Consider the following 13,372-nt stretch of genomic DNA (forward strand, 5'->3'; position numbering starts at 1 on the left):
CTCCACTCGCCAACCCACCTTGAAACGGTTCCCCATAGTGCTGCATTCAAGAGCTGGGCAAAAACGGCAATAGACATAAAACACGAAGTAAAACTTTATTATTTGCAAATCACGACTAAACACTAAATGAGGTGTCATACTGTAAGTAGGCATTGCACTCAGTTCTATTACTGCTAATTAAATGACTTGGAGTATTGTATCTCACTAAAAAAGTAAAAACTACTTGTTGAATTTTTTTAATTGAATTTGTTTAATAGGTATTGTACCAATACGTAGTTAATTAATTTTTTTTATTTATTAATCACATTTTTATCTTACTTGTATAACTTTGCTGTAGCTTAGATATGCTGTTGTTCAGCATCTTGTGTCATTACATTTAAAGTTATACAAGCATGTTTATGCATTTATTATTACATATCGCTGCAAATGTATGACTTGCAAGGGTGATTAAAGCTAATATTTGAAAGCACGTTGTAGACACGCTTGTCGTGAGGATCCTGAAGTCCCGGTCTCAGATCTGTACAAGAAAACTCTCCTTTTACCTTTTACAATGAACGCATCATCCAGCTGGTAAACGACGGAACACATCACCAATCAGAAGTCGGCACCCACCCACGCCTATCAATGAAACGTGTGCGGAGGCGGGACCAGCGCTATCTAAAGGCTCGCGCTTGGTTTCACGCCGTCTTCTGCTCTCGCCCCATTGGCGCAGGTGATCCGTGTCAGGATGCGAGAGGAGCGCGGAGGAGAGGGACGAGAGAGGGGAACGCACCGATGGGAAAGTGTCCAGGTCTCGGTTAAAAAGAACACCGGATACCGGCCCGCTTCCAACCGCCCTGGGGCCACGCGGCGATGAGACATTCACCGAAAGGGGCACTTTGAGATATGATGAGCTCTATTTCTGGTCGGCAATAGTACTATGATTTGGTATGTGGCCACTTTGATAGCAAGTGTATTCAGCACCCGAGGAACGGCCGCTCAAGGTGAGTCGAAGTGCAGCGTCTGTGCCGTAAGTTTGAGCGTCTCGCTACGCGCCTCCTCGCGTGTGTCGTAGCCAACTTTCGGCGTCTGGCCTGTGTTAGAAATGTCACACTTCAGATTACGTCATGAAGTTCGCTGGCGTGCGCATCGCCGCACCTGAGTGGAACCGGCCCGGCCAACGAGCAGAGCGGGGCTGAGGCGGCCGGTTCGCCGCCTTTTGTGAATGAGCAGCGGGGACGAACGTGAGGAAGTGCCGCTGTGTTTGTGCTTTTCTCCTCGTGTCTCGGCAACGGGCGGGTTTCAGTCATCGCGGTGACTTGTGACGTCTTTTTCTCAGCTTTTTGCAGCCTGTTTGGGTTGACACGTTCCTGCCGGGACGTGAGTTTTGTGCCTTGGCTGCTGCGACGCGTTGTGACGCCTGAAGCCGAGCAGCTGAGATGTGAGGGCAGATGTGATTAGTGACGCGCTGCTGTAGATGCCGTTAAAATGCTGAGCGCATGAACCTCTTCCAGGGGAGCTGTTCCTCCTGAAGCCGGGGCGTTGCCTGCTGCCGCCGCTAGAGGGCGCGCTTCCTGCGCCTACGCCGTGCTAACGTGCGTGTGCGGTGTCCCTAGCGCTTCAAGTCTGCCAGTCAGGTGTGGTACATCTTTAATTACATGCACGATGTCTTAAGCCGTAATTAACACAGTCTCACATATACGTGTTGAGAATAGCGTGTGCTGTGTGACTGGACGCCTCAGCAAGGCTGTAGAGTGGGGAGGAGAGGGAACGTGAGGTGGGTAAAGAGGTGGGGGAGCTGATATGCATTCATCATCTGACAGTACAGTGATGACTAGAAGGAGACGCGGCAAGTTGTAAGTTGCAGCATCACACTTCACCCTAAAAATGTTGGACCCTCGTCTTTCCTCAGCAGAGGAGACAAAAACAGCAAGTAGGACGGCACCTGAACTCAGCTTCACTTATTAGATCAGGAACGAAAGGCTGGATGATGCAAACGCATTCTAAACTTCAGGCTCCGGAGCCGTATTTATCCTGACGGGCGTTCTCGTGGCGTGTGATCCGTCTTGGCTGCCTGCACAGCACCGGTTATGTAACGTCCTGCATACGGAGCACGGTTCAGCATCATCTGCCAATAGAAGTAGACTTTGGGAGAGGTTTTAGGCGCTTCCGTCGTCTCCTCCACGGTCGGCGCAGCAGGAAACATGCAGTGACTTCTGGATGGTGGAGGGTCAGCGAGTGTGACTGGCTGTGTTTGTGTTCAGCGAAGCGTCGGATGGGCTCTGCATATGGGGCTGCTCTAGGTTTAACCCAGTGACTGGGCCCTCAGCTACGCGTCTTCCTCCCAGCACCGCCTCCAGCTGGCAGCGGCTCCGCCACGGCCAGCGACGACCTGGCTGGAGCCAGACTGCCTCTGCCTGTCTGGACGTCCTCCTCCTCTCACCCCCGTCTGACTCAGCTCCTCGCTGCTCCCCTGCTGCTCCCTCTCTGCTCTGTTGCTCCGTCCTGTCGCCTTCCTTTTGAATTCGCTCTCCTTCAGGTTTCAAGTGTTGTCCCTCAGCACGAGCGGGAACACGGTGGGCTCTGTTAATGGAGGCTCAGGGAATGCTCCTCGGCAAGCGTCTGCTGCCAAGCGCAAACACACTTGTCACCCTACTCACACATGCACGCACGCACGCATGCACACTCACACACACACACACGCACGCACGCACGCACGCACGCACGCGCGCATGCACGCATGCACACTCACACACACACACACTTAACTACGTCTTAACTACGTGGTGAACATGTGCCCACTAACTAGTTATGAGTAAGCAGTTTGTTATACACCAGTCAGTTCCTCAATAACTACATGATTGGGGGGACCAGGCGGGGACCAGGCGGTAACTAGGAAGGGATCAGGCGTGGGGGATGTGATCTATGGTCAAAACGCATAATTTAATATAGACATTAAGCACTACATACATCATTCTTGGTGAAAGTATGAACCTTGGAGCGTTTGTCTGGTTAGTGTGTATTGTTCACATGTGATGTGAAGGTGCTTCATGGTTAAATCTCTGCAGTCTGTCACATTTGAGGCAGTGAACAGCGAAACCAACGTCATCATGTAGTGTTCATGTAGTGGGTACGTAAAATTAACCATTCAAACTCAGCATTATGTTTAGAATCAGGAGTTTAAGATGTTGATTACAAAATATTAAAGGCAGTTCTGGAGCTACCACCTCAGAATATTAAAGTAAAATATGTAAATGTGTTATCATTTGACTAACCCTGGTTCCTGTGTAGCAAAGTGAGTGCATGCAGTTCAGACCTGTGTCTGGTCTGTAGGAACAGTACATCAGGTTTCTGTAAATGCAGTCCAGTGCTTTCACATAAACCACTTTCATCTACAGGAAGTGAGGGTCAGTGCAGAAACACTGAATGACACTCACTGTAGGAACCTTGATAGATATTTTGTCGTTCAACAACTTTAGCTGACTAATGTCTGTAAATAGCTGTAAATAGACTTTAAGCTGAGAGGAAATGTTCTAAAAATGTTACCTGTGTTGTTTTTGCTGGTGAATTTAATTAATAATTAACACGGATGATGTTTAGTTGGACAATAAAAAAGCTTTATGTTCGGGCTTTGCTGCCTTTGTCTGTTAGACACTGAATTTAGTTCCGTTAGTGTGCTGCACTCGTCGCCTGTACCTTTAATATGCATTGCATATATAGTCAGAAGAGTTGGGGAATAAAGTGGGGATCAACCTTGTTTGTGGTGTTACTTGACGCTCTGACCTGATGCGGATGGTCGGGTGCTGACTCTGGATATGAATGAATTACAGTTTCAGGACACATGTCTTCAGGCTCTTGTGTTGTGTTTGAGTGACAGCTGGAGCGTCTGAATTGCTGTAATTCACCATCTCTGTCTCCCAGGTTGGAGAGTTTTTGGATAAAAGCGTGTAAACGAAGCTGGCAAACACTGCTGAGCCCTAATTAATTTTCTTCTCAGATACCTGACTGGTCTCCCTGTAGTTTCTTTTGATGATCCCTGTGGTGTGATCACTTAATGAGTGCTCTCCCTGTAAGTGGGTGGCTGCCTGGCAAAAACAAAGCTGCTGACCAAGAAAACTGAGACTTGTGACTCATTCACAGCATGAATTCAAATCCTGTGGGTGTTCAGCAATTCCTGACTAAGGAAGTGTGTCGAGTGTGTGAGCTTTTAATACATAATGCTCCAATCTAGACTTTTATTAATGTGTCATCACAGGATGCTGTGAATCCTATTTCTACATACAGACTGTCAGATGGCCACCTCTCCTCTGATTATATGCTCAGGGTTCCCACGGGTTTTGTGTTTGTGTGTGTTGCTTGCTGTTGCTATCATCGGACTGGAAACTTAAATCAGAATGAGATGGCTTACGCTGAGCCCCGTGGCTTCAGATAAATTCAACTTCCTGGATTGAGGTCACACATCTTGCTAGAATCAGAGGATGCATCTTAACTTAAAGCCTCTTTCTTGCACCCTGAGCCAATGCTCTCCAAGAAAAGCCGTGAAGCCCTGTTTTGACTAGGTTATTTTTAGACCTTTCACCTTCGCGATGAGCCGGCATTCTGCAGCGTTTGGTCACACACCTTAAAGTCAAGCACAGGTTGCTACAGTAGATTGTTGATGTTTTTGTTTATTAGTTTGATGCTGGCGGTAAGTGGCCCAGCCCTGGTCTCATCCACTGCATGTATCAAAGTATAGATAATGATAATGAGCCTTGCAGGTGAACTGCTGTGTGACACTACCCGTGTTCCTCAGAGGATGACATCATCTCCCCCGTCCAGTGCGAGGTGATGTCATCAAGTGGGTTGTTTTGTCAAAACCCAAATAAAATCAGTTTGCAGTAAACAAAGCAGGTTCTGAGAGACCGCCCTGCAGCCTGGCACAGATGATGCAGGTTTGATTGCAGTTTTACTATTGTGGACAACCATCGTTGATTCCTTTTACACAAGAGGTGATTTGTAGACACAAATCCAAAGTATGATTAGTGCAACCGATCTTCCTTTTCCTGGCTGTGTGCAATGATCTGCTCGGTGGCAGGGGAGGCCTTCACTGAGCCCAATGAAAAGTAGAACCCCTGTTGCCCAGGGCAAATGGCACACTTCATAAAAGTCACCAACCTTTAGATGTCAGCCAGTCTGTTATCTGGGCCAATTACCAGTGATGGGCAGCTGCCGTTCCAGTCCCAAGGTCCCAGAAGCCCCCGTTTCAGGTTCAGTGACTGGGCTGTGGGGGGTGCTTAACCAGATCTTCTGATGGGAACGCGTTCCGAGATCACTGTGACAGTTGATGCAACTCAACGCACTGTTTTCCCACAGTGTCACAGCATGTCCCAGGTTGCTCTAATAAGCTTGGGCCTTTTTCTGTGCTGCAGAAACCAACCAAACAGCTGATTCTGCCGCCAGCTTTCAATTAGTAGCAAGTGTCGCATTTGGATTCAGAGTCCTGGGGCTGTGGCTTCATTCTGTGGGTGAGGAGGTTGCTTGTGTACAGGTCGCCTATCTGGTTCCACTGTGCATGCACTGTATCACACCAGGAGCGCTGTGGGTCTTTGTCGTGGACATGTGGGCCACAGGACGTGTACATGTCGTTTAGTTTAGTGGTGGTAGAGGCAGCTTTTGGTTTTCTGCATCACTGCTTGGCTCTATGTAAAAGATCAAGCTCCCTTCCCTGTCAGCTTCCCTTCAGATCTGTAGGAGACTGAAATAGCTTGTCGCACTCATGTAGAGATCTGTGTGTGTGTTGGAGTCCTGTGCTTCACAAAGACATTGCTTCTAATAGTTGTTATTTTATGTTTCAGACAATCTAACACAATGTACGGTAACTAAATAACAGGAGCCAACGAACCTTTACCTTCAAACCTGAGCCAGATTTTGTGCTACATCTCTGTGAATCACATCACAGTTTCAAGGCTTGTTCAAGTTTTTTTACCCAGCTGAATTTACTGTTGTCAGTAACAGTCTCATAAACCTAAACCTTCAGTATGTTTGTGATCTACGTGATCCAGAAATAAGGAGTCAAAAGACACTTTACCAGCACATTTTGAAGCAGTCATTGCTGAGAATGCTTTGACCATAGATACAGTAGATGACTAAGACTTGGTTCAGAGGTTGCACAGAGTTCCATCTAAGACTTTGATTGATTTAAGTTATTGGGGATGATCTGGAGCCTGCTCATACAGTTACAGTAAGAGAACTGTGGTGGACCGTGCGTTGTGAGGTCAGAGGAGACAACTGCTGGAGCTTGTTACAGTAGTTCCTCATAATGAGCTGTTTCTCAGTTTGACCTATTTTCTTGTTGGTTCTCACACAAATGGTAAGTGTAAAGGACAGATTATACTTCTACCCCACAGCCATGTAGTTAGTATGTTTGATTTTATTGTAGGTGTGCAGCTATGATTCACACACATGCATGCACTTTAGTGCTGCTGTGTTGTTCTTGGTTTCCTGCTACCCACTGTTTCCGCTGCTTTGTTCTGTGAATATTATACTGTGCTCTCGTCTCCCCTCCTCTGTCTCGCCACCGTCCTGATCTGGACAGCTTCCTCTCCTGTCTCATTTTACAGACTGCCTGCCGGTGCAGCACCGTCAGCTTCCTCCAAGCCAGCTTCTCCAGGCTCATTAAACATTCATTGGGCAGAGCCATAGGATAGCACGCCACAACCTTGACGGTGCTACTGTAAATTTGTAAATTCCCATGATCTGGGCTTCACATCTTACCTCCAATACTTCCCACCAGGAGCCATCACTGCATGCGAGAAAAGCACTGATTGATTGAGCTGTTGCTACGTTCAAAGCCTGTGACACATGATGCCCTCGCTTTGGTATGTCAGCAATCTTGTGGTGTGGATATTGTACAACTTGCAATGGGTATTAGGGATTAATGGACAATGTGGTTATCTGTAACTGGGCCCAAAATGATAAAAGAATAAAATATTGACCATCTTTTGTGGTGGAAATTTTCCATAAGGAAGCAGATGAGAGAGTTGTCCTTTTGTGCGATTTATTGAAATAATAAAGAAAATAAAAATAATGGGGAAAGCAAATAAAAAGCATGGATGTTGATCGTGCACATCAACCAAAAACCAGCTGGGGAGATCAGTGCACACACCACGAAGGTGTGATGCAAAGAGCCCACGATCCTCAATTTGCTTCTGCCTTTTAACCCCTTTCTCTGGCTCTGGTGGAATGTCTCTCTGCAGCAATAGAATGATTTGTGCCACCTTATCTCGCTGTGAGTGAGAATGTTTGCTTTCTCACTTCTGCATCGTCATGTCTTGTTATCCAAAGGAAGAAACACCGAGCTTCCCAAGACAAGATGCATTCGCTTAACAGCCTTGGGTCTGGTGGGGAGTCAGATAGGAAGGAGCCAGAGTCCGGGTGTAAAAGACAAACATATATCATAAATTATTAGTCAGTCAAATGGAACATCAGATGTTTAGACTTGATGTACAACAGGGCACAAGAGATTAGTTGTTTGTGTAAGAATGTTCAGTTCAATATTGCACCTAACCAGCACATGACGACTGTGTTGGATAAGAAATAGCACAAAGGCAAATTTTTTCCATTACACTTTTTAAATCTTCATTCATCCATACCTGCAGAGGTGCAACCAGCCGTATGCAGTGATTAACCAACCTAACAGCCAATCAGAATGGTCTCTCATGATGGTCAGCCACAGGTTAAAGTGCTGTGGACTACAGCTTGGTGGCTGTGCCCAATATTAAGATTTGGGCTTTTCTGTACCTCTTTTATTTAGTAAAGCAAGTTTTCTCCTAGAGCTCCTGTCTGTCCCTGTTATTGTCCCGTTTTAATGTGCCCTTCCTAATTCACACTAGCCACGCCCCCTTGCCTCCAGCCACTCCCTCTTTTCACCCTTACCTACCTGGAACACTCCCCTGTCACTCCCCATCTGGCTCATCATCTGACCATGTTCATCTGTTTCTTTCTTGCATGCTCTTATGCATGTACGTACCCTTCCTGTCCAGACATGCTGTTGTTGTTGTGTGTCTGCCATCAATCCAGACAACCAAGACCAAACTATTGTTTTGGACCAAGTTTGATTCAACTGCTGTGGGATAAAGAAATCCATTTACTTTAGTTGCTGTTTTCAGATTCTGATTTCTGATTGCTATTATTCAGAGCTGGAGTTTTTTTAAGGCTCTGGAGTTGAGAACAACCCTATTCTTTGCTTCCTCTCCATTCTCTCTTCTCCATCCACCGTCATTCATTCACTGAATTGTTCAATCATGCTTAATGTATGTCTGTACAGTATGTCATTCCTCTGCTGCATGTAACCATGATAATCACATACGCCTGTTCTCCGCTGATGATAAAAACTCACCAGTTTCTCTTTGTTGCTTTGCTCTTCATCAGTCCGTTTGTTGGAGGTTGCCTTGGCCCTGCTCGTAGCTTTGCTGCCTGAGGGCTTTGTTCGTTAGTCTGGCCAGTTTTTGGGTTTACTGATTGCTTTGTTTTGTGTCTCTTGCTGTAGAGAAGTTCAATACTCTGTTACTGATTGTCCTGTCCTGCTTGTTAGATGCATCACTTTTGATTTCCATTTGTTTTAGCTAATTAGCTTGTTCCTGTGTGTTACTGTTTTGCTGTATGAATCCCTTTCTCTGTGCTAATGTTAGTTAGTATCACCCTGGTTGCTTGGTTGTTCCTGCTCATGCAGTGATCTTTATTTTGCATCGTCCTTTGTGTCCTGCTTGTGCAGCGGGTTATGTTTGTTCCATGTTTGTGAACATGTTTGATACTTGAATTCTATCTTTGTACTGTATATTGCATCTTTTTCTGTTGCTTTAACCCTGCTTCCATGCATTTGGACCCGTACTGTACCTGTTCATTAGCGTGGCACCATATTAGGAATATGCCCACTGTGAAAATTGGACAGTTTTGCATACAATTTAGAACTTGGGTTCAGCCTCTGCTGTGAATCCCATTTTATAATCCTATCACAGAATGTTAATCAGTATCTCCTACAGTTTGTTTGCTCAATCCAGCTTTTGTTCTTTTGCAATTCACGTTACATATTAAGGTCCACTAACAGGTAAACAGGTAAAAACAACTCATCTGTTCAGAGTAAATTATATGTTCCCTTTGCTAGCATGACCTGACACTATGACCTTGTCAGAGCAGCAGGAGCCACATACTGTAAATTTCCACCAAAATAACTAAAAACACTGTCAAAGACTTATGGACCTAAAAAATGTGGGTTGCCTTTTCAGGTATCAATGGATATAAGTTTCATTTCGGCTAGAAACACAAACCCAGCCTAAGGAGATAGATGGCAATGGCTTAACTAGACCAGAGAGAATGAGATTTATTTCAATGTCATTTACTGTATGACAGATGTCAACCACTCACTGCACAGTCCTGAATGATTTCATTGCCTTTCCACGAAGGCTGCTGCTACTGCTCGGTTCTACAGCAGGTTCAAGGGCAGAAGTGTTAGTTTAATAATAGAGTCTTTCAGGCTGGTCAGATTTGTTAGGATCCCTGTCAGGCCTCCACTTACTCCTGCTTTTACTCCCTTTCTATTCACATTCTACACTTTCCCTCCGGGACCTACTTCTGCAGTCCTGCCTGGCATCACGCTCCTGCTCTTGCCCCATCATCATTAATTAAAGACACGCATCCTGTCATGACACCGAATCCCTGTATGTGACTACTATAAGTTGTCTAAAGTTGACTTTGATTATTGCTTTAAATATCTTGTCTGTTCAGTCGCCTTTGCATTATGTACTTCAGTATTGGGATTATACATGTATGGGTCTCATGTGCTGATGTGCTGAGCATCACAGAATATATCTGGATTGTAGCAATGAAGGAATAAACTATATGTATTTATCCATTCTTCTATCCACCCAATATCCTGCAGTAACTTTTTCTTTGAAGGGCTGCACAAGCTGATCCAAGCAGCCACTGATTTTGGCTGCTGAGAGAACCAGCAGCTGGCCTATATGGTAATTCCAGTGGAGCTTTGTTAATGATTGGTTCCACATCTCCAGCCTTTTACATACAGATACTGTATTTGTTGTGGCATTTACTAAACATTTACTAAAAACAGAGGGCAAAACAGAAGCTGAATCTGTGCAAAATCATTTTATTTGGTGGAGGCTCCATTGTCACCTCCAGGCTGCTACTGTATATAAAGGTACCAAAGCCATGGTCGTCTGACCGTGGGTCTCCTGCAAGGGTAAGACGTTTCTACACATGATAGTAGAATAGATAGGTAATGGGGTAAAATCCTAGATTTCTGTTTAAACTTATAAAAATATTTATGACCTTTTCACATCTAAATTAAACATAGAGACAACTGTACAAATGCAACATTTCTGTATAAATACTTTACAAAGGCAAATGATAAAGTGCAATGTGTGGCATTCCTTCCAGCCTATTTTCCTTCACATAACCTTCCAGGCTTCACTTGGAAGTGCTCCAAGACGTGCTCTGTGTGGCAGACCGCAGTCTGATTAGGGTGTTCTCACCTTCCTAAACAAGTTGTCGCGGTGCAGATGTGCCGGAGCTTGATTCAGTTGCAGTTAGACAGGTGTGAAAGCACCTGCAGGAAGCGAACCTTCACTTAAACTGCAGCAATGATGCCAAGTTTAAATCTTACACAAATAGTGCAACGAATGTGAACAGCTACGAGTGGAATAACGCAGCTCCAATACAAGATGCAGTCATTATTAATGTCAGGGAATAAGCAGATGAGTGGAGTAATTTAAGTTGGGTTCTGACTCCTCTTTTAGAAAGTAAAGTCCTGCTTGACCACTGGCCGATTGCAGGGAATCAGCAGCTATTCCTTTAGAAATTTACAGAATCTGTTGCATGCTCTGCATTGTGGTGATAGAGGGTCTCTGTCTGCTGGGACACTGATGTTAAGTATTGGCTCTAGTGAAAGTGGGCCACAGGGAAGGACAAGATGGAAAACATACTGTGTGAACATTTTGTTGACAGTAATATCATGATAGAAGCTGACTGCTTCCAGGTCTGTGTTTAGAGGTTGTTGTCGTATAGTCACCAGACATTCTCCTTCACCGGGCTTTGGCTAACAACTAATGAAACCAATGCTCAATGCAGAAAATCAACTTTGTCCTCTTGTTTTTCAGACAATATACATAAATACATTTTGTGAATGAAGACTCTACATGAAAAACAATTCTAAGGAAGTTGGGGAATTCTTACTCCTAGAGAGTAAAAAAGCAGAGTTAGTTCAAGTCCTCCTCTTGTTGGTGTAGCATTAGTGTTTGAGCCACACACATATATCTGATGGTTGGAGCAAAAGCTGAGAAACGCCTGTGAGCACTGCTATTTCCCTTTTTAACTTGGAGACAAACTTTTTGCTGTGTGATATTACTAATCATTTTTACCGAACATATGTTTCACTATTTATATTTCTACACAGACACATGTATGTCCTTTCCGCAACTATTTGCAAATTGAATATAGTGGACAGTGGTTTGTGTGACTTTGTTTGTCTTGTATTGATCTAAAATTGCAGTGTAATCGTTGTAGGAATAGATTTTTCATGGCCTCTTCTTCTTTTACTTAATGCATTACTGTCCACCTTCTCTATTCAGAGCTTTGATGAAATGAATCTTATTTTAGGGTAGTAAAAGGTGTATCCAGTTAGTGTCTCCATCAGTCTTCTCATCATCTGCAGACGATCATAGCTTGGACCTCACTCAGCCCTTCCTTCTGTCTTCTACAGTATGATACTAAATTCTATTGTTGGTTGGTGTTGTTTAAACCTCCAAAATAATATATATAGATTTTCATAAATCTGTCCTTATGGAAACCTATACATAGTACTCATGCATTTCTTTTTCATACCGATTGTTTAGTGGTTTTAAATGGAATTTGTAGTTGTTGAAATTAAAAAGCATTGTATTTAAATTGATATTGGTAACATGCGGCATCCTGTGATTCCAGTTAGATTCCATTTGGCAGCCAATGCAAAGGTGTGAGCCACAGGTTTGTGTCAGAAAATAATTTGTGAAAGCGGTGCCAGTGATTTAATTTAATGCATCTTGTTTTGTTATTCTTATACGTTTATGTTGCAGAGTTTCTTTTCCCATTGTGCATGTGCATTAACACAGTTATGTTTTAAATGTTGCTGCACACAGTCCCAGCAGTAAACCGGCTGGCAACCTTATTAATGCCACCATTATTTTTACATGGCTGTCATTTTGCCGCCACAATATGAGTTTAACATTGGAATAAGATGCAGAGAGACTAAGTGCAGGTGCAGGAATAAAACGCTCACTACACTCATCAATATTTATGTTGTATTGTGTAAAAATCTCATTTATTTTTCATCTTGCTTGGCACTTAGCAGAGTGGGGCCAATTGTCACTGCTAGGCAGCACCGTAAATGAGTCAAGGGACCAGCTGAGGTGGGACAACTTGAGTATGTTCACCGTTTCAAGTGCCAACACAGAGTCTCAGCTGAAATAGAAACTTAGAAATGCAGTTTGAAATGAGGCTTTAAACTAAATATGAAATCTAAACTGTCACATATTGTGTATTATACTGTCATAATAGAGTAAAAATGATTCATTGCTGGCATCTTAGGAACTGGAAACAAACAGAATTTGTCGCTGGGTTTAGACAACATCATAGTTGAAGTAAATAAAATAGATTTGACTTCATTTGATGCCTAACTGCCCTGCTTGTGTGACAGTCTGACCGCTTATGAAACATTCACATAATGTCAGAGAGGGACAGAATCAATGTGATGAATGATAATCTGTTATTGTAAGTATGTGTAGTTGCAGGTACAGAAGCACTGCAGGCACGTGGGGTCGTTCTGAGAGGAGTTTGTTCTTTCTGTGTCCTTTAAAAAGCCTTTTGTTTAATATCAGAATATTTTAAAATACTGTTATGTACAAACAAAGTTTTCCTCCAAATTCAGCACTGCTCCTCTACCTTAATTAAGTGCCGCAGGTTACTGTCCCTCAAGGAATATTTCCCATCTACCATTTTAGAAATGTGGTTGCAGCCTGTGATACTGTAACTTTCTTTTTTTGTCATATCCAGGTATGTAGCGTAGCCACCGTTTGTTTGAATTTAAATGTAACCCTGTGAATCAGGCTTCCAACTGTGTCTCTCAAAACATTCTATGCCTTCACTATTTTATGTCTCTTTGCTTGTGAAATTTCTAAAGAGCACTCATTCATGACACTCCAACCCCCAGCCAATATGTGGTGTGTTTGGTCCAAACACACCACACACACCACGCGCAACTAATCAAACCCTTAATTTCCAAATCAGTGTTGTCATGGGGTCTTTTGTTTAATAATTTTATTATTGTAGCAATCATCAAAAGTCAGTTTTGGTGAAAGCATCTGTT

General features: G+C 43.8%; 1 protein-coding gene across 4 annotated transcripts in view; it reads left to right on the forward strand.

Moving 5' to 3' along the window:
• The first annotated feature begins 689 nt into the window (after nucleotides 1–689).
• Nucleotides 690–13,372, forward strand: part of LOC114869101 (protein turtle homolog B) — a 66,231-nt gene continuing 53,548 nt past the window's right edge. For 2 of the 4 annotated variants that reach the window (XM_055514601.1, XM_029172971.3), the window contains exon 1: nucleotides 690–983. In XM_055514601.1, the coding sequence (XP_055370576.1) occupies nucleotides 920–983 (64 nt within the window). In that variant the 5' untranslated portion in view covers nucleotides 690–919. The remainder of the gene's footprint in view (nucleotides 984–13,372) is intronic. The other 2 variants (XM_029172969.3, XM_029172970.3) reach the window with 1 other exon arrangement.

Source organism: Betta splendens, chromosome 14 (genome assembly GCF_900634795.4).
Source record: "Betta splendens chromosome 14, fBetSpl5.4, whole genome shotgun sequence".
Classification (NCBI taxonomy): Eukaryota; Metazoa; Chordata; class Actinopteri; order Anabantiformes; family Osphronemidae; genus Betta; species Betta splendens.